Source organism: Panthera onca, chromosome B4 (genome assembly GCF_046562875.1).
Source record: "Panthera onca isolate mPanOnc1 chromosome B4, mPanOnc1 haplotype 2, whole genome shotgun sequence".
Classification (NCBI taxonomy): Eukaryota; Metazoa; Chordata; class Mammalia; order Carnivora; family Felidae; genus Panthera; species Panthera onca.
The window spans coordinates 135,229,717-135,253,059 of record NC_138345.1 but is presented as its reverse complement, the minus strand read 5'-3'; the positions used below and the strand labels follow the sequence as shown (position 1 = coordinate 135,253,059).

The 23,343-nt window shown below is 44.6% G+C and overlaps 1 protein-coding gene across 1 annotated transcript in view; it reads left to right on the top strand.

Annotated features, from left to right (window-relative positions):
• The window catches only part of ARFGAP3 (ARF GTPase activating protein 3), a 55,350-nt gene that overhangs the window by 9,304 nt on the left and 22,703 nt on the right, over positions 1-23,343 (top strand). Inside the window, exons 3-10 of the mRNA XM_060656151.3 lie at positions 4,334-4,406; positions 5,639-5,770; positions 7,664-7,747; positions 12,687-12,774; positions 16,844-16,903; positions 18,483-18,529; positions 19,514-19,656; positions 22,863-22,991. Coding sequence (XP_060512134.2) covers positions 4,334-4,406; positions 5,639-5,770; positions 7,664-7,747; positions 12,687-12,774; positions 16,844-16,903; positions 18,483-18,529; positions 19,514-19,656; positions 22,863-22,991 — 756 coding nt within the window. The remainder of the gene's footprint in view (positions 1-4,333; positions 4,407-5,638; positions 5,771-7,663; positions 7,748-12,686; positions 12,775-16,843; positions 16,904-18,482; positions 18,530-19,513; positions 19,657-22,862; positions 22,992-23,343) is intronic.

Genomic DNA, 23,343 nt, shown 5'->3' with positions numbered 1-23,343 from the left:
CATGAAAACAGCACTGCATCTACTTCCGGGTGGGAAGTCAGTCCAGGTTGACCACGAGGTGGTAACATTTGCAATGAATTTCGAAGTTTTGGTGAGATTTTGATCATGGAAACAAGGCAGGGGAAAGGAGGTCGGCAGTCAGGCTTTGAGAAAAGGTAGGGGGCGCCTGGGTGGCTCAGTTGGTTGAGCTACTGACTCTTGATATTGGCTCAGGTCATGATCTCAGGGCTGTGAGATCAAACCCAGCATCCAAACCCTGCTTGGATTCTCTCCCCGCCCCCGGCCCCCCCCCCCCCGCCCCTCCCTGGCTTACGCATGCGCGCATGCTCTCTCTCTAAATAAATAAATAAATAATAAATAAATAAATAAATAAATAAATAAATAAATATTTTTAAAAAGTATAGAGGCTGGAAAAAGTGAACTGTTTAGTAACTACTTTTTTTTTTTAATAAATTTTTATTTATTTTTAAATAAGTTTACTTTATTTTTAAATAAATAAATAAATAATAAATAAATAAATAAATATTTTTAAAAAGTATAGAGGCTGGAAAAAGTGAACTGTTTAGTAACTATTTTTTTTTTTAAACATTTATTCATTTTTTTTTTTTTTTTAAATTTTTTTTTTCAATGTTTTTTATTTTTTTTTTTATTTTTGGGACAGAGAGAGACAGAGCATGAAAGGGGGAGGGGCAGAGAGAGAGGGAGACACAGAATCGGAAACAGGCTCCAGGCTCTGAGCCATCAGCCCAGAGCCCGACGCGGGGCTCGAACTCACGGACCGCGAGATCGTGACCTGGCTGAAGTCGGAGGCTTAACCGACTGCGCCACCCAGGCGCCCCCATTTATTCATTTTTGAGACAGAGAGAGACAGAGCATGAACGGGGGAAGGTCAGAGAGAGAGGGAGACAACAGAATCTGAAACAGGCTCCAGGCTCTCAGCTGTCAGCACAGAGCCTGATGCGGGGCTCGAACTCACGGACCGCGAGATCATGACCTGAGCTGAAGTCAGACGCCCAACCGACTGAGCCACCAGGCGCCCCAAGTAACCACTTTTTAAAAAAATTTTTTTATTTATTTTTTAAAAAAATTTTTAAAATTTATTTATTGTGAGAGAGAGAGAGCGCAGGAGGACTAGAGAGAGGGAGAGAGAGAATCCCAAGCAGGTTCCTTGTTGTCAGCACAGAGCCTGATGCAGGGCTTGAACTCACGAGCCTGGAGATCATGACCTGAGCTGAAACCAAGAGTCGCATGTTTAACTGACTGAGCCACCCGGGGGGCCCCTAGTAGCTAATTTGTCTAGGCAGAGGAAAATGAAGAGACATAGGATTTCAAGGGGAAGATTTGGGGGACATTGTGGAGGATCTTGACTGCCAGGCCAAGAGCCTGTACTTAACTGCTGAGGCCTTGAGGGGCAAACGCAGGAAGGCCGACCTGGGCCCCGGGCGCAGAAGGTGCCCACAGACATTGGCCAGGCGGTGCTGGGTAGGCATGAGGAGAGAGGGCACTGTGCCTGGCTGCTGGGGGCTGAAGCCCAGCACCACCCCGACTGTTTCTGGGTGTGCTGCTTCCCTCTCGGTGTCTCTGTTTCCTTCCCTTGAACGTGGGGATGAGAAGCTGGGGAGTCACCGTAGAGGCTTTGGGAGAAGAAAGCGGATGAACCCACATAAAGCCTGGCACATGGTGAGTCCCCAGCGGATGCCGCCAGCGATCAGGTCTGAGTCATGTGTGTGCCCGCCCAGCGGATGCCGGAGGAGAAACGTTTGTGATGTTCGTGTAGGAAGGCAACGCCTTGCGTGGCCTTCAATCAAGCAGCCAAGCCAGTTAGAAACAGGCGGCTCCTGAAGCTGTTCCCGGGCTTGTCTGTGAGCCAAAGTCTAGATTAACGGTGCTGGATGGATGAAATTCCATTTAAAATTTTTGATTACATGATAACTTTGTCATGTTTATTTGGTGAGATTCCTTCTGATTTCTAAAATCTATTTAAATGTGCTGCTTACTGACCTGGCAGCCACTAGGGAAGCTAATTCATGCAGTTTTGGGGAGGTTATACTGGACTCATGTAAGGATTATAGAGGTTGTGGGAAACCTCTTTTCTCATTGACTTGGCTGTTAACAGGAGCCACTTTGTTAAAGTGTCACTGATTCTTCCATTTTTCTTACTGCCTCTGCTTTACTTTTTTCTTAGCACTGTCACAGACTGTCAATTACCTTTCGTGTCTCTCAATCTATATTGGAGGGAAGAAATCACCTACAGTGAAGTCAGCTCCTCGTGTAGGAATGGGCACTCGTGAGCAATTAAGTTTCCTCTAAAGGTTGACTAGTTTCAGGCTCCACAATCCAGTTCAGGAACAATTCGTTTTAATCTTTTTTTCTAAGGAATATATAGAGTAATATTTGGAGAAAGAGAGAGAGAGAGCGAGCGAGCACGAGCCAGAGAGGGGCCGAGAAAGAGGGAGACAGAGGATCTGAAATAGGCTCCACACTGTCAGCACAGAGCCCAGTTGGGACTCAAACTCACGAACCGAACCGTGAGATCACGACCTGAGCTGAAGTTGGACCCTTAAATGGCGGAACCGCCCTGTTTTTTGTTTTTGTTTTTGTTTTTTAAGATAGTTTAAGACCAAAAGTTGAGGCTGATTAGCAAATCCAAGTACTTGCAGCCTCAGTTTTAGGACCTAATTAAGTCAGCCCAAATTCAGGTACCTGTTATGTGCCTGTTGTAGGAGTGTGGCAGAAAAACGTGGGACATTCCTGTCCTCTGGAGCTCGCTGCTTCTGACCTGACACAGCGTGACAGGGTTAACATGACCATGGTGATGGCGATGGTGAGAATTTTAGCCGTGTGGGATTTACCGTGAGCCAGGCACTTTCCAGATATTAGCTTGTTTGGTTTCTACAAGAGTGAGACAGATGATACTATAATTATCACTGCTTTGCACATGAGGAAAGCGGGCACAGAGAAGCTAAGTAACTTCTCCGAGGTCATCCAGCTAGCCATGGCAGAGTTGAGCTTTGTTCTGTCTCAGTCTGTCTCCAGAGGCTGTGCTGTTAACTGCCATGCTCTGACAGCGTGGGATGGGGGTGGTCCCTGACTCCGTCTGATGCAGAGTCGTGAACATGTGGCTAAGATCCATCAGAAAAAGGATTTCAGAACAAGGTATATCATGTAGTCACATTGCCTGGTCATCAAATTCTAAAAGATTTTATTTTTGTCTTTGGGAAACCTGCTGCTTATAAAGGGTAGATTAAATTTTGCTTTTTATGTATTGACACGAAGTGGATTTGTTACAGGTGCAAGTAATGATATGTATTAGTGTTATTATTTTAGGGTAGCTATTGGCTTCAAAATAACATTCTAACGTTTACAAAGGCTAATAAGCAATACAAACAGGCATAGAAATTGGCAAACGGGAGGGCAGTATAAAAGGAAAAGAGGCGTCTTTTCTTTTTACCTTCCTATTTTGTAAAGGTACTCTACCTACACCCATTCAGAAACGTCCACATTCCTTTACAGTTAGTGGGGGACAAGCTGTTGCATATGGGACAGCCTTGCTTTTTGCTCTTACCTATGGATTTAACGCAAAGGCTTCTAACATTGTTGGAATATCACACCTTGCTTTACAGTGATCGCTCGGCGAATTGTTATTGTTGGGAAATACGGTTATTGCCTTTACCTTGCCTGGATTTGGTCTCAGGTTGCAGAGAAGTAAAGCACGAGGTGTGGTAGGGGAGAAGGCCCTTCCAGCTTTCGCGTCAGGAGCACTAAATCCTGAGTTTTCTCCCTTCCCTGATGGCGGTGGTGTCGGTTAGGTCCCTTCTGCTTGCTGATGAGACTGTGAGCGTCCCCGAGGCTCCCGTTAGAGGTCGGACTGGACAAATGCGTAGCTGATCTGAAAAATCAGAAGAGCACATCTGTTTTGAGCAGAGAGACGTTACCGATTTTTAGATCATAAGCCACTGAGAATGGGAGGCGAGGAGTCACAGTTGTTCCAACGGCCCGGGAAGCTCGTCTTGTCCCTGAGCCCCAGATGAGGCGCTGTCTGCTGCAGCGGAAGCGCTCCTGGCCTGGGGCGGCCCACCTGTGGTCACGCGTGGCGGGGAGCGTGTGGCTGGGCCATCGGAAACATGGCTGCCAGGAAGGATGAGAGGGGCCGGGAGCTGTTTGCATCACTATCACAGGCTCTGCAGGCCCAGCACATCCCCTGTCACTGTTAACACAGACCTAGAAGGCTTCAGGATGCTGAAAATCAAGGGAACTCTTGCTTCCCAAAACTTTGGTGGCTCCGTTCTGGGGGAAGAACGTGTTAACGTTTGAGAACATTCTCCCCATTTAGATCTACTGAGCTGGACTCGAACTGGTCTTGGTTTCAGCTGCGATGCATGCAAGTTGGAGGAAATGCTCACGCAGTAAGTTCATCACAGACCTGCTGTCTCCCTTCTCGCTATAAGCCGGGAGGGAGGTTGGGTATTTGCATGTATGAGTTTGGGAGGCCCTATTGAGTAGCCAGGACGAGACGGGCCTGGGAGCGGATGGCCCTGGTAACTTGTTTATCCCCAAATCTTTTAAATGCCTCGTAAACACAAAACTCTGGGCTGGGTGCTGAGATACAGTACCGAACAAGACAAAGGAGATCCCCTTTCTTAGTAACTTCTGCGTAAAACATAACTTCTTAAGTGTCCAATTAACTTACAGTTTTTTTTTTTTTTTTTTTTTTTTTTTTTTATATTTTTTCTGGCAACCTTGCCCTACTGGCATTTGCATTTATTTTTTTTTTTTTTATTTTTTAATATATGAAATTTACTGTCAAATTGGTTTCCATACAACACCCAGTGCTCATCCCAAAAAGTGCCCTCCTCAATACCCATCACCCACCCTGCCCTCCCTCCCACCCTGCCCTCCCTCCCACCCCCCATCAACCCTAACTTACAGTTTTAAAAGAGCGGATCTCTTTACCCTCCCTTACAAACCTAAATAAGGAGCCTCAAATATGTTAAACTTCATTTACAAACCCAGTATATCTGATGAATCCAGTTGGGTCAATACAAGGATTGCTCATACAGGTTTCTAGAATGCCTGCTTTCATTGAGATATGAATTCCGACCCTTATGAGGTGGTTGGAAACAGTTTCCTCTAACTGTTGAAATATTTATCTTATCTCGTGCTTATGCTGTGGTTTCTGTTCACGAAGAAACAGCACTAGACAAGGTGATGGTTGGCGTGGCCCCTGTTAACCAATTTGTCAGAAATTCCAAGTTAGAGGAATTCAAACTGAAATGAATTTCTCATGAGCTAAAAGTAGTCCAGAGTGGAAAGCGTCCCCCCAAATGACAGAATAATTCAGAATGACCAAAGTGGGTTGATGGAGAAATGAAGGGCCACAGCTTTGTCATTTTGTACCGAGTCTCATGCCCGGTTACACAAAAATACCAATGTTGAATGCGTGGAAAGCATTCCCTTTTACAAGGAGGAGTTGACTTTAAATTAGGTAGTACGAACTCTTTTTGTAAATTATGTGGTTTAATTACTTTTGTTTCCACTAGTATTATCCAAAAACTCCTTCATAACATGAAGTAATGTTTTCAGTCACAGGTGACATTTAATGCCGCATTGCTATTAATTCACGCATTTTCCTCTGTAGTCTTCCTTTTTCCATCAACACGGCTGTGCCACCAATGACACCAATGCCAAGTACAACAGTCGCGCTGCTCAGCTCTATCGGGAGAGAATCAAGTCGCTGGCCTCCCAGGCAACGCGGAAGCATGGCACTGATGTAAGTCACGGGTGGGTTGGATCGCCTCCGGCAGATGAACATTCGTTTCGGTACAAAAAGTGGTTTTGGGGGCTCCTGGGTGGCTCAGTCATTTGAGCGTCCGACTTCGGCTCAGGTCATGATCTGACAGTTCGTGGGTTCGCGTCTCGCGTCGGGCTCTGTGCTGACGGCTCGGAGCCTGGAGCCCGCTTCGGATTCTGAGTCTTCCTCTCTCTCTGCCCCTCCCCCGCTTGTACTCTGTCTCTGTCTGTCTCTCAAAAGTGAATAAAAATGTAAAAAAGAGAATTTAGGGGCACCTGGGTGGCTCAGTTGGTTAAGTGTCCGACTTCAGCTCTGGTCATGATCTCGCGGTTCATGGGTTCAAGCCCCATATTGGGCTCTGAGTTGACATCTCAGGGCCTGGAGCCTGCTTCAGATTCTGTGTGTGTGTGTCTCTCTCTCTCTCTCTCTCTCTCTCTCTCTCTCTGTGCCCCTCCCCCACTCGTACTCTGTCTCTCTGTCTCTCTCATAAATAAATAAAAGCAGTAAAAAAAAAAAAAAAAATTTTTTTTAAGTGGTGTTACCTATCCCAAACAGTAAAACCTTCTAGCTGGATTCTCTTGCAAGGAAACCATGTGTAGTTGATTCTTGAGGTTCATGGAAGTGATGCACTGAATTAGTAAATGTGGAAACATCACTCCTAGGAGAGATAGAGGGCTAGGTTCCTGTGAGTGTCTGGTCACAACATTCCCATCAGCTGATCAGTACATAACCTTATTTTACATGTGATACTATTTAAGGACACCTTATTGAATATATTACTAAATTTTTAAATTAAAAAAAATTAAGTTTATTTATTCTGAGAGAGAGAGGGAGTAGGAGGGGCAGAGAGAGAGAGAGAAAATCCCAAGCAGGCTCCGCACTGTCAGCACAGAGCTCGATGCAGGGCTCGAACCCACGAACCTTGAGATCATGACCCGAGCCGAAATCAAGAGTAGGACGCTTAAGCAGGCCGAGCCAGCCAGGCTGAATATATTATTAATATGCAATTAAATATATAATAATTAATAGTATATTGATATATATCTATATAATATAGATATCTATAGATATATCTATAGATATCTATATTATATAGATATAATATTTAATATATCATTAATATAGAATTATTGACTCATTAACATTGAACTCACTGTCCACAGCACTGTAACTCATGCCCGGGGGCGGGGGGTGGGGCTTACCTCATTCTGTGTTTTCTCTATAAGGCACATCACAGCCTTCCTGTGCTTAGGAACACAAGGTAGGACTTCGGCACTGGGCTTGGGGGCCATTTTAACCAATGAAATCACCAACAAAGCACAACAATGTGAAAAATGTGTCGCTAAATCGACCACAAAAAAGGACACTTACTTACAGTTTGAGAGCTGAAACAAGGAGACAGAGCGTCACCTTGTTCAGCCTCAGCTGGGAACGTGCACCTTGGGGTGACCTGCCTTCTTTACTGATCCACACATGTCTATGAAGGACCGCAGAAGTGTCTTAAGTCCTGACTTGGGGGTTACAGATAAATTGTGGCAGGTAGGTGAATTTGCAAATATGGAATCCACTAAAAATGAGGATTGGTGATACTCTAGAGCCTGCACTTGGATATTAAGCCCTCCGTCTTTCCTTTTCAGAAACGGCTTGTGAATCTGGTCCTTGACATCCTCAAGGCTTGGAAGCAAAAGCTACTGGGTTGATACATAACTAAAATGTGCTCAGGGGCCCCGTGTAGGCCTGTTAACTGATTGCATAATAATGGGAAGCACCAATCATTAGCAAACAGGTCTCTGGAAAGGGAGTGAGAGTATTAAAGAAAAACTTTTAAAGCCAGGTGAAGGACTCAGCACGCACTTTCTGTTTTTGCTCTAGCTGTGGCTTGATAGCTGTGTGGTTCCGCCTGTGTCCTCTCCACCAAAAGAGGAAGATTTCTTTGCCTCTCATGCTTCTCCTGAGGTATGTAGTCTGCTTTATATGATTTTAAAGTATGCTTACTCTTACAGTTATAAAGGGCATATATTGAAACGTTTCACTTAGGATCCAAGCTAAGCCGCTGTGATAAACAACCCCGAAATAAGTCACTTCACACAAGATAGAAATGAATTTCCATGAGCAGTTCGGAAGTCGCCTGTCCAGGACTGACCGAGGGATTTATTTTGCTCTTCTCCACGTACTGGCTTCTATCTCACAGTCCAAAGTGTCTGCCCCAGCTCATGACCTTTCGCAGCAATGGGAAGGGGGCAAGCATCTCGGGAAGCGTGTGCCCCCTCCTTTTACTAAAACAATCTGGAGGCAGTGCACATCACTTCCATTCGTATCCTAGTGGCCAGAAGTTAGTTACAGGCCCATGCCCAGGCTCCATGGTGGTCTGCCATGATTCAGGTCACAGCTATGGAACTGACCAAGAACGAAGACAGGTTTTTTCTTTTTAACCAAATTTTAAGAGGGGTTCGAACCTCATTGTCTGTGTTTAGTCGTGCCCATAGAGCATACCGTATCTCAAGGCTGTTGTAAGAATGAAGTCAGTACAGATGCAAGGAGTTAGGAGCTGGCACAGGGTGAACCGTCAGTAAATGCTATCGGAATAATGATCTTTGTCGTTGTGGTCCGACAGGAGCCAAGAACAATCCCCAGATCTCTCAGGTCAGGGAACGTGAGGCCTCCAAAGCCTAAAATATTTACGGCGCGGTCCCGTGAGGAAACGTAGGTGGACCCCTGGCTCAGAGCCTCAGATGTCTGTTCACTGCCCTGCCTCTTCCCAGCCCCACTGGGGAGGGAGCATTGTTTGCTTAACCCGTTCTGTAACCAACTTCCAAGTAAAAATGTGGAAAGGTGTATAAATTGCTAAGCCTTGATTTTTTTTGTTGTTGTTATCATGATGTGCACATACACGTTCATTGACGTAGTTAACAGTTACCAGAAACAATTCTCAAAAAAGAAGAGAACAGAAAACAAAAGAAAAGATAAGGTGTTCTGTCATGATCTGTGCCTCTTGTTTAATATAGAACGAGATCTAGAACGTCCAGGACTAGTAGCCGAGAAGTGTTAGGAATAGAAGTGACAGGCTGGAAGGAGGAGACAACAGTTTGGTGCCTAGTGTGGGAATTCGTGTGGAATTAGCATTAACGTGAACTCACATTTGTTTCAGCGTGTCTCTGTACGCACACTCACGCACGCACACACACAGTGGAGCACGATGACAGGTAGTGTATACACATGGGTCAGCAGAGACAGACACATGTGTATCACCCGCCTCTGTCCACCAAGGGGCCCAGAGACAGGGACGCTCCGGTACACAAGCACACCCAGCACCCACATCTTGGTTTCTAATTGCCAGGAGGACCCGGGGCTACCTTCAGAGAAACGGCCGATTCTAGGGCCCGGGCCACTGGGGAGCCCGGAGTGCCCTGGAGTGTCGGAAAGTAAGCGGACGGAGCGGGTGGCAGATAGGGGAGGGCATGTCTGAAGGACTCGGGAACCAACCGGAAAGAGGTCCCAGTGGTCAAAACTGGAATCATTCAAGCAACAAAATAAATAATGACAGTTCGGATTATAATCCAAAGAATGAAACGAATATCCACGAGTCCCCACTAATAATGATGAGATGATTGGATAAATAAGTGGAGAGAAGGGATGATTTTTCTTAGAGAAAAATTCAGTCATATCTGTAGATAGTCTGCCCCTCCACAGATGGAGCTTCACCCCCTCTCCCCTTGAGTGCAGGCCAAACTTGGTGACTTGTTCCCAAAACTAGGGAATGGGAAGCGGAAAACAGTGACTTTATCAGAGAAAAGCCTGACAGTCACCACCTTAACCAAGGGATCAGGGTCCGCATCGCCCACGTTCAGGGAAGCTGACGTGTGGCAGTGAGAAGGGTACCTCAGCCCTGTCTCATTCTTCCCCCAAACGAGGCTAAGCACGAGAAAACATCGGACACACCCGAACTGAGGGATATTCTACAAACTAGCCGATCACTACCCTTCAGAAGCTCGAAGGTCGTGGAAAACCAGGAAAGACTGAGCAGCCGTGACAAACCGGAGGAGACTCAGGAGACACGACCGATGCAGCATGGGAGCCTGGAACGGATCCTGGAACAGAAAAGAGACGGGGGTGGGAAAGTGGTGAAATCTGAATAAAGTCTGGAGTTTAGCTAATAACGATAGCTAAATCATTGATCCCTCCGTGATAATTCTTAGTTTTGGCAGACGTGCCGTGGGTACTTTACCATCAGAGAAGGTGGGTGAAGTGTATATGGAAACTCTACTATCTTTGCAGCCTTTTTTCAAGTCTGAAGTTATCACAAAATAAAAATCTGGTGGAGGAAAAATAAGGAATTGGAGCGTTAAAACAGAGACTTAAGAATATACGTGTTTTCGACACCATTTTTCAAGGAACTGAAACAAAAAAATCCTAAAATCTGTGTGGAACCACAAAAGACCTTGAATAGCCAAAGTAATCTTGACAAAGAAAGACAGAGCTGGAGGCATCACAATCTCAGATTTCGAGATACACCAGAAAGCTGTAGTAATCAAAACAGTATGATGTCGGTGCAAAAATAGACACACAGTTCGATGGAAAGAATAGAGAAGCCAGAAAGAACCCCACACTCACATGGTCAGTTAATCTACAACAAAAGAGGTAAGACTCTACGATGAGGAAAAAGTCTCTTCAACAAACGGTGATGGGAAGACTGGACAGCGACGTGCGAAAGAGTGCAACTGGGCCTCTTTCTTACACCGTCCACAAAAAGAAACAACTCAAAATACATTAAAGACCTAAATGTAAGACCTGAAACCATTAAATTCCTAAAAGAAAACATAGGCAGTAATTTCTGTGACATCCGCCATGGAAGCCTTTTTCTAGCTATGCGTCCTCAGGCAAGGGGAACAGAAGCAAAGTCAAACTCTTGGGACGACACCAAAATAAAAAGCTTCCGTGTCGCGAAGGAAACCATCAAGAAAAGGACAAGGCAACCTACCGAATGGGAGAACATATTTGCAAATGATATGTCTGATAACGGGTTAATGTCCAAAATACGTAAAGAACTTGTACAACTCAACACTGAAAACAATAAATAATCTGATTAAAAAATGGGCCCAGGAGGGGCGCCTGGATGGCTCAGTCGGTCGAGTGTCCGGCTTCGGCTCAGGTCATGCTCTTGCGGTCTGTGAGTTTGAGCTCTGCATTGAGCTCTGGGCTGACAGCTCAGAGCTTGGAACCTGCTTCAGATTCTGTGTCTCCCTCTCTCTGTCCCTCCCCCACTCATGCTCTGTCTCTCTCTGTCTCAAAAACAAAAAAAAAATTTAAAAAAAAAAACATAACTACCACGAATAACGAGAAGGGACCATTAAGATGCTGCTTTCAGGGGCGCCTGGGTGGCTCAGTCGGTTGAACGTCCGACTTCGGCTCAGGTCATGATCTCGCAGTTCGTGAGTTCGATCCCCATGTCGGGCTCTGTGCTGACAGCTCGGAGCCTGGAGCCTGCTTCGGATTCTGTGTCTCCCTCCCTCTCTGCCCCTTCCCTGCTCATGCTCTGTCTCTCTCTCTCTCTCCCTCTCTGTCAAAAATAAACATTAAATTTTTTTTTTTTAAAAAATGGGCAGAGGGCCTGAATAAGCATTTTCCCAAAGAAGACATCCAGATGGCAAACACACAGGAAAAGATGCTCCACATGACTCATCATCAGGGAAACACAAATCAAAACCACGGTGAGCGATCACCTTACACCTGTCAGAATGGCTAACATCAAAAGCACAAGAAATAACAAGTGTTGGACGGGACGTGAGGAGAAAAGAACCCTCGCGTACCATGGGTGGGAACGCAAATCGGTGCAGCCACTGTGGAAAGCAGAATGGAAGTTCCTGAAAAAATTTAAAATAGAATTACCATATGATCCAGTAATGCCACTGCTGGCTATTTACCCAAGAAAATGAAAACACTAATTCAAAAAGATCTATATCCCTGTTTATTGCAGTATTATTTACAATAGCCAAACTCTGGAAGCAGCCCAAATGTCCACCATAGATGAATAGATAAAGAAGATCTCTCTCTCTCTCTCTCTCTCTCTCTCTCTCTCTCTCTCTCTCTCACACACACACACACACACACACACACACACAGAGGAATATTACTCAGCCACGAAAAAGAATGAGCTCTTGCCATTTGCAACAACATGGACGGACCTAAAGGCTATAATGCTAAGTGAAATAAATCAGACAGAGAAAGACAAATCCGATGTAATTTCACTCACATGTGGAATTTAAGAAGCCAACCAAAGAGACACATAAAACAACAGACTCTTAAATACAGAGAACAGACTGGTGGTTGCCAGAAGGAAGCATGGGTGGGGGGGTGGGGGAAGGGTTGAAATAGGTAAAGAGGGACAAAGAGCACACTTATCTTGATGAACCCTGAGTAATGTATGGAGTTGTTGAATCTTTATATTGTATATCTGAAACTAATGTGATACTGTACGTTAATTATACTTCAATTAAAAAAAAGAAAAAAGAGGGGCGCCTGGGTGGCTCAGTCGGTTAAGCGGCTGACTTCGGCTCAGGTCATGATCTCACAGTTTGTGAGTTCGAGCCCCGTGTCGGGCTCTGTGCTGACAGCTCAGAGCCTGGAGCCTGTTTCGGATTCTGTGTCTCCCTCTCTCTGACCCTCCCCCATTCATGCTCTGTCTCTCTCTGTCTCAAAAATAAATAAATATAAAAAAAAATAAAATAAAATAAAAAAATAAATAAATAAATAAAAGAAAAAAGAATAGACATGTCTTAATATTATCTTTCCTTGCCGCCAACCCAGGTACTTGGAAGGTGACCATTCCATTATTAGCTTTGATTTTTTTTTTTTTTCTTTTCTTGCTTTGCTGACTGGTGAATTTTCTCACCTTCAGGTGAGTGGCACAGGCTGGACATCAGCACAGCCAGAAGCATCTTCTTCGTCACCAAGGAATGTGGAGACCACTCCAGCTAATAATGAAGGTAGTCTTCAGAATTGTCGTGTGATGTTATCCTTTGGTTCAATGGCTATGAAACTATTAGAAAATAAGATCCTGTGGGGCACCCGGCTGGCTTAGTTGGTGGAGCACGTGACTTTTGATCTCAGGGTTGTGAGTTTGAGCCCCACGTTGGGTGTAGACGTTAGTTAAAAATAAAATCATTTTTTATCTTTAAAAAAAAAATTTTTTTTAATGTTTATTTATTTTTGAGAGAGACACAGAATGTGAGCAGGTTAGGGGCAGAGAGAGGGGGAGACACAGAATCCGAAGCGAGCTCCAGGCTCCGAGCTGTCGGCACAGAGCCCGACGCGGGGCTCGAACCCGTGAGCCGTGAGATCATGACCCGAGCCAAAGTCGGTGGCTCTACTGACTGAGCCACCCAGGTGCTGCTAAAAATAAAATCTTTTTTAAAAAAAAAGGAAAGAGAAAATAAGGTCCTTGTATTTAATGAGGGAAAGATGCCCATGGTACATTATATAGTCGGGGGGAAAGATATTACCCAACCGGAAATATGATCTCATTTTTGTAAAACACTGAAGCAAAAACATATACACACAGAAAACATTCTGGAAGGTACATAGCAAATTGTTAACCAGAGAATAAAATTACCGAATGAATTACTTTTACTTTCAACTTGATACAGTTTTGATGTGACCAAACTTTTGTCATGTGTCTCTGTTACTTCTACGGTCAGAAAACAAGATTTCCATTTTAAAACCGATTCTAGGGGCGCCTGGGTGGCGCAGTCGGTTAAGCGTCCGACTTCAGCCAGGTCACGATCTCACGGTCCGTGAGTTCGAGCCCCGCGTCAGGCTCTGGGCTGATGGCTCGGAGCCTGGAGCCTGTTTCCGATTCTGTGTCTCCCTCTCTCTCTGCCCCTCCCCCATTCATGCTCTGTCTCTCTCTGTCCCAAAAATAAATAAAAAACGTTGAAAAAAAATTAAAAAAAAAAAAAAAAAACCGATTCTATGAATAGTTGCTATCTAATGATTTACCTTTGGTGACTTTATCATAGGATCGTATTTATTGTACCTGTACTTCTGTCAGTTGCTTGCATTTAAAAACATCACTTATGTGATAGGAATAACAAGGATCAAGATGTCAACTTTTCTGGTTTAAGACTGAGCATCTTTTGTTAGCCGGAAGGCTTGAGCAAATTAACAAGGCGACATTTGACAGCTACGTGGGCACCCTGGAGCGTGGCCAGAAGGGCTGGCTCGCATACGCCGAGCCCGGAGCTGCTTTGGGGAACTTGAGAGAACTTCGTGAAGTAGCCAAGACCAAACACTCCACCAGCTTGATGACTGAGATGCTTACTCGAGAAACTTCCTGGCGAGGGTTTTGCTGGAGGGTTGGAGAGGGTGACTGATACTTATCAAGAAGAGAGTCCTGGGAGAGTGGTCACTCAGGTCTCTGTGAGTGGGGCAGGGAGCTTGCTGTGAGGAAAAGTCACTTCGTTTGCACTGAAGTGCAGGTGTCAGGGGGGGAGTGTCTGAGATTGCAGCAAACGGCAGATTTTAGGACGCCGGTTTTTGATTTGACTGGTCTTAGGAGTAGACCTGTCAGTGAACCAGGACGGGAACGCTTTGCATTCTGGGGAACAGTGGATGAGTTGGGACAAGCGTCTAGCATTTTGGGTAAAATATTACAGTAAAGTAGAATTCCTTCTTTACTCTTTATACCAAACAAAATGCCGGTGGGTCAAGGATTTAAATATAAATCATGAAAGTATAAAGGTGCTGCAAGAAAATGGGTGGAGGTTTTCTGTCCTCTCGGAACCGGAACCGGGGAAGCCTTCTCTGCATGTTCAGGCCTCGTGAAAGGAAGAGATTGACGAATCTATCACAAATGCAACGTTTCTGTTCTCAAGAGATGCTTTAAAGACTGGCGATAAGCGTTTTGCAATTCATATATACACAAAAAGCTTGTTTCCTTCATATGCAAAGGACGCTGGCATGGCTGGGTTTTGTCTGATTTGCAGTCTGTGATGTTTTGGCACATTTCCTTTTTTGTGCCTGTGACCCTAAGTGTCTGGTAAGAAGACAGACACCTTTCTTTTTTTTAATTTAATTTTTTATCTTTTAAAATTTACATCCAAATTAGTTAGCATCTAGTGCAACAATGATTTCAGGAGTAGATTCCTTAGTGCCCCTTCCCCATTGAGCCCCTCCCCCCTCCCACGACCCCTCCAGGAACCCTCAGTTTGTTCTTCATATTTATGAGTCTCTTCTGCTTTGTCCCCCTCCCTGTTCTTACATTATTTTTGTTTCCCTTCCCTTATGTTCATCTGTTTTGTCTCTTAAGTCCTCATAGGAGTGAAGTCATATGATATTTGTCTTTCTCTGACTGACTCATTTCACTTAGCATAATACCCTCCAGTTCCATCCACGTAGTTGCAAATGGCAAGATCTCATTCTTTTTGATAGCCGAGTAATACTCCATTGTGTGTGTGTGTGTGTGTGTGTGTGTGTGTGTGTGTGTGTGTTTGTGTGTGTGTGTGTATACACCACATCTTCTTTCTCCATTCATCCATCGATGGCCATTTGGGCTCTTTCCATCCTTTGGCTGTTGTTGATCTTGCTGCTATAAACATTGGGGTGCATGTGTCCCTTCGAAACAGCACCCCTGTATCCCGTGGATAAATGCCTAGTAGTGCGATTGCTGGGTCGTAGGGTAGTTCTGTTTTTAGTTTTTTGAGGAACCTCCATACCGTTTTCCAGAGTGGCTGCGCCAGCTTGCATTCCCAGAAGACAGACACCTTTCTAAGTGGCACGTAGCAATTCAACTCCTTAGACCCACACTGCCCTGTAGCCGCACTGGCCCTTCGGCCCTGTTGCTTGCAGTGGGAATCTGTCCTCTGGTTGTCATGTTGCCGCCTCCTTCCTGGAGTCTCTGCGCGAACGCCTGTCCTCAGAGAGGCTGTGTCCACCCCACGGACACTCCCAGTCACGACCACATTTGTGTGTGGTCTCCCTCTTAGCGCAGCTCAGCCTGGTTCTGGGAATTACCACGTCCGTGTGTGTCCCTTCCCTGGGCTGTGAGCCCCTCCAGAGGGGGATTGTTTTTTAAGAGAAGGAATCTACCTGAGCCATCGACGGGTTTGTCATTGTCCAAAAGGACAGAGGAGAAAAAATAATCCCGACACTCTCCTGACTAACACAGAGACAAGGCGAGCGTTGTACCGATGGCGATTTGAATATTGTTACTGTTACAACTGGTTAGCATAAGAGGCCTTTGGAGGTTGAAGCATACGGGGCCCTGGAGGTGTCCCTGTGACCTCTGGAGTCCAGGTGTCTCCATTTGATTTGCTAACAGGAAACTGAGATAACTACATGCAGAACAAGATTCTGTTCTTGTAAATATTTTAAACCCTGCATTCTTAGCCGCAGAGTTTCTCCAAAAGGTTTTATTGTTTAGAATTCCGCCTCCCCTTGGGGGCGCCTGGGCGGCTCAGTCAGTTAAGCATCCGACTCTTGATTTCCTCTCAGGTCACGATCTCAAGGTTTGTGAGTTCAAGCCCTGCGTCAGGCTCTGTGCTGACAGCGTGGAGCCTGCTTGGGATTCCTTCTCTCTCCACCCCCCTCTCTCTGGCCCTCCCTGACTCTCTCAGGTGCATGCTCTTACTCTCTGTACATAAATAAACATTAAAAAAATTTTATAGGGGCGCCTGGGTGGCTCAGTCGGTTGAGCATCACGACTTCGGCTCAGGTCACGATCTCGTGGTTCGTGAGTTCGAGCCCCGCGTCGGGCTCTGTGCTGACAGCTCGGAGCCTGGAGACTGCTTCGGATTCTGTGTCTCCTTCTCTCTCTGCCCATCCCCCGCTTGTGCTCTGTCTCTCTCTGTCTCTCAAAAATAAATAAATAAATAAATGTAAAAAAATTTAAAAAAAATTCTTGTAATGGTAAAACAGAACAGGGAGCTAAAAAGAAAACCAATAATCGACAAACTTGGGTCACACGTGTGGTACCGAGCAAGTTGAATGTGTCGTATATTCAAAAGCACATTTAATGAGTATATTTTCTGCATTGATATCAATATGTTTAACTTTCAGGTGGACCAGAACAAGGACCAAGTGTGGAAGGTCTCAACGCACCAACAAAGGCTGCTTTAGGTAATATGCCTACGACTCCATATTCTGATTCAGACAGTGAGATTCATTAGGAGAGAAAGATGAATCCTGGCTTTCCATTCTGCCTAGAATGTGTAGAGTAATCTGGCATCATGATTATTAATCTATTAATAAGATTTTTGTCGAGCAAAAATGCCGTTCCCCTTTAGGACCAGCCTGAGGCCCGTGAGTGGCGGCAACCGGTGTGGTGTCCCTGGCTGAGCTTGCTGCTGAAACTGTTGATTTGCTCATTTGTGTCGAACTGGGTTACGTTCCCAGCATGAGCAGAGGGCAGAGCGACGTCTCCTAGAGTGTTCTTCTCTTTCTGATTTTACCAGGATCTTTAATTTTTCATCATCAGGGAATTATACTCTGAAATGAGCACACATTGCATGGCATTAATTGGAAAGCAAGTACTTTGGTGAAAAAATAGCTGAACTATTAGAAATGTTCCAGATATTTTCATCCCGAGTTAATAGCCTCGTAGGAGGTTGGGAGCGGATTATGTGAGTGCTTTAACATGGATCCAAAAGAAAGTGATGGAAAGAAAAAACTCCCATAGATATCTTTTTCATACTTGGCACGTAATGATGTTATTGTCTCGTTAGGGCTAAATTTGAATCTTTAGTTGTGTGTGGTTTTATGCTGTCTTTTCTTATTTTTAAAAAAAATTTTTTTAATGTTTATTTCTGAGACAGAGACAGAACAGGCGTGGGGGAGGGGCAGAGAGAGAGGGAGACACAGAATCCGAAGCAGGCTCCAGGCTCTGAGCTGTCAGCACAGACCCCGACGCGGGGCTTGAACTCACAGACCACGAGATCATGACCTGAGCCGAAGTTGGTTGCTCAACCGACTGAGCCACCCAGGCGCCCCTATGCTGTCTTTTCTTATTAAAGCACATTCTCATCTTTGTAAGAAAAAAGTTAAAATTTTATTCTTACTGGGTCTCTTAAACATAATTGTAGAAACAGAATGTGTAATCTATGATTAAAGCTTACCCAGAAAACGATTTTTAAGAAACTTTATCTTAAAGCCTCATCTGTTTTTGTGCAATTTAGAAAGCCTTGCTACTCAAATAATGGAATGCTTTGTAATTCTCATTGATTGATGTGATAAATCTGTATACAAGTCAGGGTGAAAAACCATACCACTGCTTCCGTTGTGTGCATAATGCCTGGCTAACTTTATATCTTAAACTAATTCTAAAAGTTTTTGAAGAGCAGAGCTTAAGAGGAGAGTTTGTTCTAATGTATTTAAGAAATGCTCCGAAGAAAGCAATGAGTGGGGTGGGGTGGGGTGGGCAAGGCCAGGCTCTTCATTTCTCTCTAGTGTGGTGTGCACAAAATGTTTTCTATGAGCTTGGATCCTACTTAGCAGTGCCGAGAAACTCCATTTGAACAAAGCTCTCTTAATCTGCAATACACTCGTGTGCTTGAATGTTCTGGGTGACCAACTAAGGTGGAAAATGTTACAGTCTCTTACATAATATGTACAATGTGTTAGAATTTAAGAAAAATACGCTAGAATTAGAAAAATTGCGTATTTCTATTGGTCTGACTTTCTACTTTTTATTTTTTGACAGAGGTGTCCTCTATCATAAAAAAGAAACCAAATCAAGCTAAAAGAGGAGTAAGTATTGCATATAAATATCTGGTAGTTTGGCTTTAAAATAGCCTATGTTCTCAAGAAAGCCACCTTTGTCGTTAAAAAAATTTTTTTAATGTTTATTTATTTTTGAGAAAGAGAGACAGAACGTCAGTGGGGGAGGGGCAGAGAGAGAGGGAGACACAGAGCTCAAAGCACGCTCCAGGCTCTGAGCTGTCATCACAGAGCCCAACGTGGGGCTTGAACCCACGAACCATGAGATCACGACCTGAACTGAAGTCGGATGCTTAACCGACTGAGCCACCCAGGTGCCCCTGTCACTTTTTTAAAATTTATTTTGAGCCATATTGTAATAATAAATGTGAGGTTTTTTTTGGAAAAAGAGAGAGAGAGTGCATGCACACGAGCTGGGGAGGGGCAGAGGGAGAGGAAGAGAGAGAATCCCAAGCAGGCTCCGTGCCCAGTGCAGAGCCCAACGAGGGGCTCGATCTCAGGACTATGAGATCATGACCTGAGCCGAAGTCAAGAGTCAGACCCTTAACCGAAAGAGCCACCCCAGTGCCCCATAAATGGGGCTTTGATAAAAACCTAGGTTTTGTTCCATGAGGTGAATGTTATACGTAGTGAAGATTTTCTAGAATGAGTGTTAGACAGCATTTCTTTTGCTAATGACAGAATTCTAAACAATCAGGAGAGGCCCTGTGGGAGTTTCTGTCGTGTTTGCGTTTCTAATAAGGGATGCTGTCACCAGGGTGTGATTCCTGATGTCCGTCATCTTACTGGCTGTGTGATCTTGTTCAAGTCAGTTAACCTGCACCAGGCTCGAGTTCCTCATCTAACCTGGGGATAACAGTAGTGCCAACTTCACAGGGTTGTGAGGACTGAGCGAGAGAACAAATAGGAAGTGTGGGTTGCAGTGCCTGGTGGGCAATAGACCCCAGGAAGTGTCAGCCGTTAGCTGAAGCTTTCAAACAGCGTGGGTCAAATCTCATCTTCTATACCTTCTAGCTTGGGGCCAAAAAAGGAAGTTTGGGAGCCCAGAAACTGGCGAATACATGCTTTAATGAAATTGAAAAACAAGCCCAAGCTGTAGATAAAATGAAGGAACAGGAAGACCTTCTGGCCAGCGCGGCACCTAAGGAAGAATCAATGTGAGTTTGATTTAGTTATAGTAGTGTGTGTTTAGTGAATAAGGCTATTAATCAAACAACTCTTGAGATTTGCTTTCAAAATGCCATTTAATTTTTGTCGGTGCTGGGGAGGGGGGAGTTGCCTGGATTGGTGAAATTGGAATGATAATGTGGGGTACCTTGAAGTCAGGCCAATCGTGTTGATGAAGGGGGTATATTTTGGAAAGTGAGTTTGGTGATGAGATTAGGACAGACAGACTGGGGCAGAAACTGGAAACCAGGAAGCCAGTCAAGAGAATTCTAAGTAGACATTTAAGGCTCTTGAGAGGTTTTTGTTTGTGTTGGAAACAGAGGAGCAGTGGGGCTGCCTGGAAAGTGCATGTGCTGGGTATAAAAAAAATCATAAGGAGAGAAGAAAGCAGAGTGAGCACAACACCTAAAGGAAAGGCAGCTTGGGTTCCTAGTTCTTATGTGTGCTTATTTTATTTATTATTTTGTTTTATTTATTTATTATTATTGTTATGGCTTGAGTCACTATGGACGGCATAATGAAGAAAATAATAATGCTTATTTTACGAGGCTTAATGCTTTGAGGGTTAACTTAGTTAACGTTTATTGAAGTGCATCAAACAGTGCCTGGTACAGAGTAAGTGCTCAACCCGCTGTGATTTCTTGTTGTTATTCATGCTAGCAGCTTGCTAAGGGATGTTCTAGTTGGTAAACCCAGAGAATTGGAAGTTGTTGTTTCTCATTGTCATTTAACTCCTAGAACATCGGGGGCAGCACTAAACTGTAGTTAGGCTAAATGTGGTTTGAAATGCTTTATGTAAAATTTGCTTTGAGCTGTGGTCACAGACTTCACTGTAATTTCTCTAAGCTGGGATCTTGACCCTGAAAATGGGGGGAAGGTCCAACCTGAGGATTAGACTGCTTCTCTTGGTGTTTGGGAGTGGGCTCTGTGCAGATTGTTCATGCGTGGTTTTCCTGGAGCGTGTACAATCTAGAGCCTGATCAGAACAGAAGACACGGAACACGAAGCACCTGCTCCCTCCCTGCGGCGGGGGGGGGGGGGGGGGGGGGGGGGGGATGGAGATTAGCGTATTGTTAGAGGCAACACCAGCCTTAACTCGAATCTTTCACTAGGACGGTTCAGTACAGCGTATACGCAAAGATGCGGGCCATGGGTGTTTATGAATTTGATTTGGGAACCTGCTTTGACAGCCTTCCTGGCCGTGTTCAGGACAGCCGCGCCACTGTGCCCAAGACACTGTCCTCCCTCTCAGACCCGTCGCAGCCCCATCCCGCCAAGCCAGGGCTGCGCCAGCTCCGGGAAAGCACACGTGTCTTATCCTAAAGACGCAACAGCGTTATTTTTCTGCAAGTTAATTTTTTAACGGCTGTAAATAGAGTTATTTTCAGTTGAGTAAACTGTCAAGGAACGGCATTTTTCTCTGTCTTCAGCCTGTGAAACCCTAACTGTCTGTCCTAGTCCTCACCTGCTGGCGGTGCCTGGGCCCACCCTCAGAGGAGCCTGCGCACGGTGGGTGGGAAGATGAGGGAGAGGAGAGCCCCGGAGCCCCTTCCCTTGCTTGGCCTGAGCGGCTTGGGAGCCTCCCCTGAGCAGGGCCTGGGAAACAGGGAGCCCTGACTCCTTCGTCCTGTGGGCGTTGCCGTCCCCGCGTTACGGGAAGCCCAGGTCGGAGAGCAGGTGCTGTTGGTGGCGGTAGCCTCGGTCCCAGCCAGATGCTGAGGAGGAAAGTTCTCCCGTCTCACATCTTCCCAGTGGAACGTTTTCTTCCCGGCCGTTCATCTTCTCCAGAAGAATCTGCCGCTCCAGTTTAATCCGTTCGTGGTTTTCGGCAGATCTGTGGTCTTCCTCCAAAAAGTTGACGCAAGAGTATCATTTATTTTCTGAGTGATAAAACTGGGGACGTGGTCAGACCCTGCTCTGTAGGAAGAATGGTAAAGAAAACAAAACTACCAGATTAAAACAAAACAAATCCTGACTGACTAAGGAAGGAAACAGCAGCAGTGTTATTTTTTTTTCTGTTTTCTGTTTACTCTTTTTTTTTTTTTTCTAGTAAGAAATTTAGTTGTCATTCCCTGTTACTACAGGAAAATGTATTTATATTATTATGGAATTTACACGGTGCCTTTCTTATGAGAAATTCATGAGATCTTGCACAATTTTATAAAACAGATAATAGCTTAGAATTCCTGATAACATGGGTATATCACCTTTCAGGGCCCCCAAGTTTTGTTGCCGTCTTACTAATATAAAATACTCTTGTTATTGCATAGTTTTCTTTATGAAAAATTAAGTATTTGTAACGTTTTGAGGAATCTGAGAGCAAGGGACAGTGTTGGATACCTCTTTTTACCCCTTTGGTACATCATTTGTAACAGGTATTTGATAAACAGATGATTAGTGTCTGACTAGTAGCACAGAAGGAAGGTTGGCTAAGAAATGAGTGCTCTTGGAAGCCTGATTCTATAGCGGTCCTCTGAAGAATCTTTTGCAATTAAGTAACTCCGTCTTAATTTATATATTTGGTTTTTTAAAATGCTTATTTATATTTGAGAGAGAGAGAGAGAAAGAGAGGTCAAGCAGGGGAGGGGCAGAGAAAGAGGGAGACAGAATCCGAAGCAGGCTCCAGCCTCCGAGCTGTCAGCACAGAGCCCGACGTGGGGCTCGAACCCACGGACCGTGAGATCATGACCTGAGCTGAAATCAGACACTTAAACCGGCTGAGCCACCCAGGTGCCCCTTAATTTAACTACCTGTAAAGTCAAAAATATGTGCAAACTAATGCAACTAACCTCATACTTTTGCTATGTAATGCAAAAGTATAAATATTAGCTCAAGTAAGAAATTCTGCTTTTTACTGTCCTACGTAGACGTAATCTTAGCATATATTACGTTATTACGCGGCAGGTAGTATATGATGACGTGATGATTAATATATGACGATAGGTGATATGAACTAGAACAGTAAGGTAGGGTCAGCAGCAACCAAAAAGCAGGTGTAAACTCATTCAAATTTTCTTGAACATCTACTCAAAAAAGACCTTTAGGGAAAAAAAAAAGCCAATTTGCCTTCATGGTTGTTAATTACGGAAAGAAGCACGAAGCTCAAATTATCAGTGACGTGTTTGATTTCACTTAGTGTTTTAACTTGAGAACACAGAATTAAAGCTAAATTAAGGAGCCTTTGGTTTTCTGGCAGCGTTTCATCACTGCGATTAGCCTATAAGGATCTTGAGATTCAAATGAAGAAGGACGAGAAGATGAACATGAGTGGCAAAAAAAAGATAGAGTCAGAGAGACTCGGCATGGGGTTCGGAAACTGCAGGAGGTACGTGGCTTCCAGAATTTAAACGTTGCTAATGGCGCATGGATCTTCCTTACTGGCGTCAACTGGGAAAGTATTTTCTCATGATTCCTTCCTTTCTTCAATTGTTTTACTCCTCTCTAGTATTCAACCTAGCATGAAAAGTTCCAAAGTGAGTCAAAGCAAAAAGGAAATAGGCCTGACTCATTGTTAAGCGGATGCTGCAGACAGAACTAATATGTGTGACTGCATCTTGTGTAATTAGTTCCAGTCCTCACAAAGGCCCAGTATTTTTCGATGCTTATGCCAAAAACTATATATGCCGTTTTTATTGCTCATGTTTTTAACCCCACGAACGTTTTGTTGAAAGTATGAA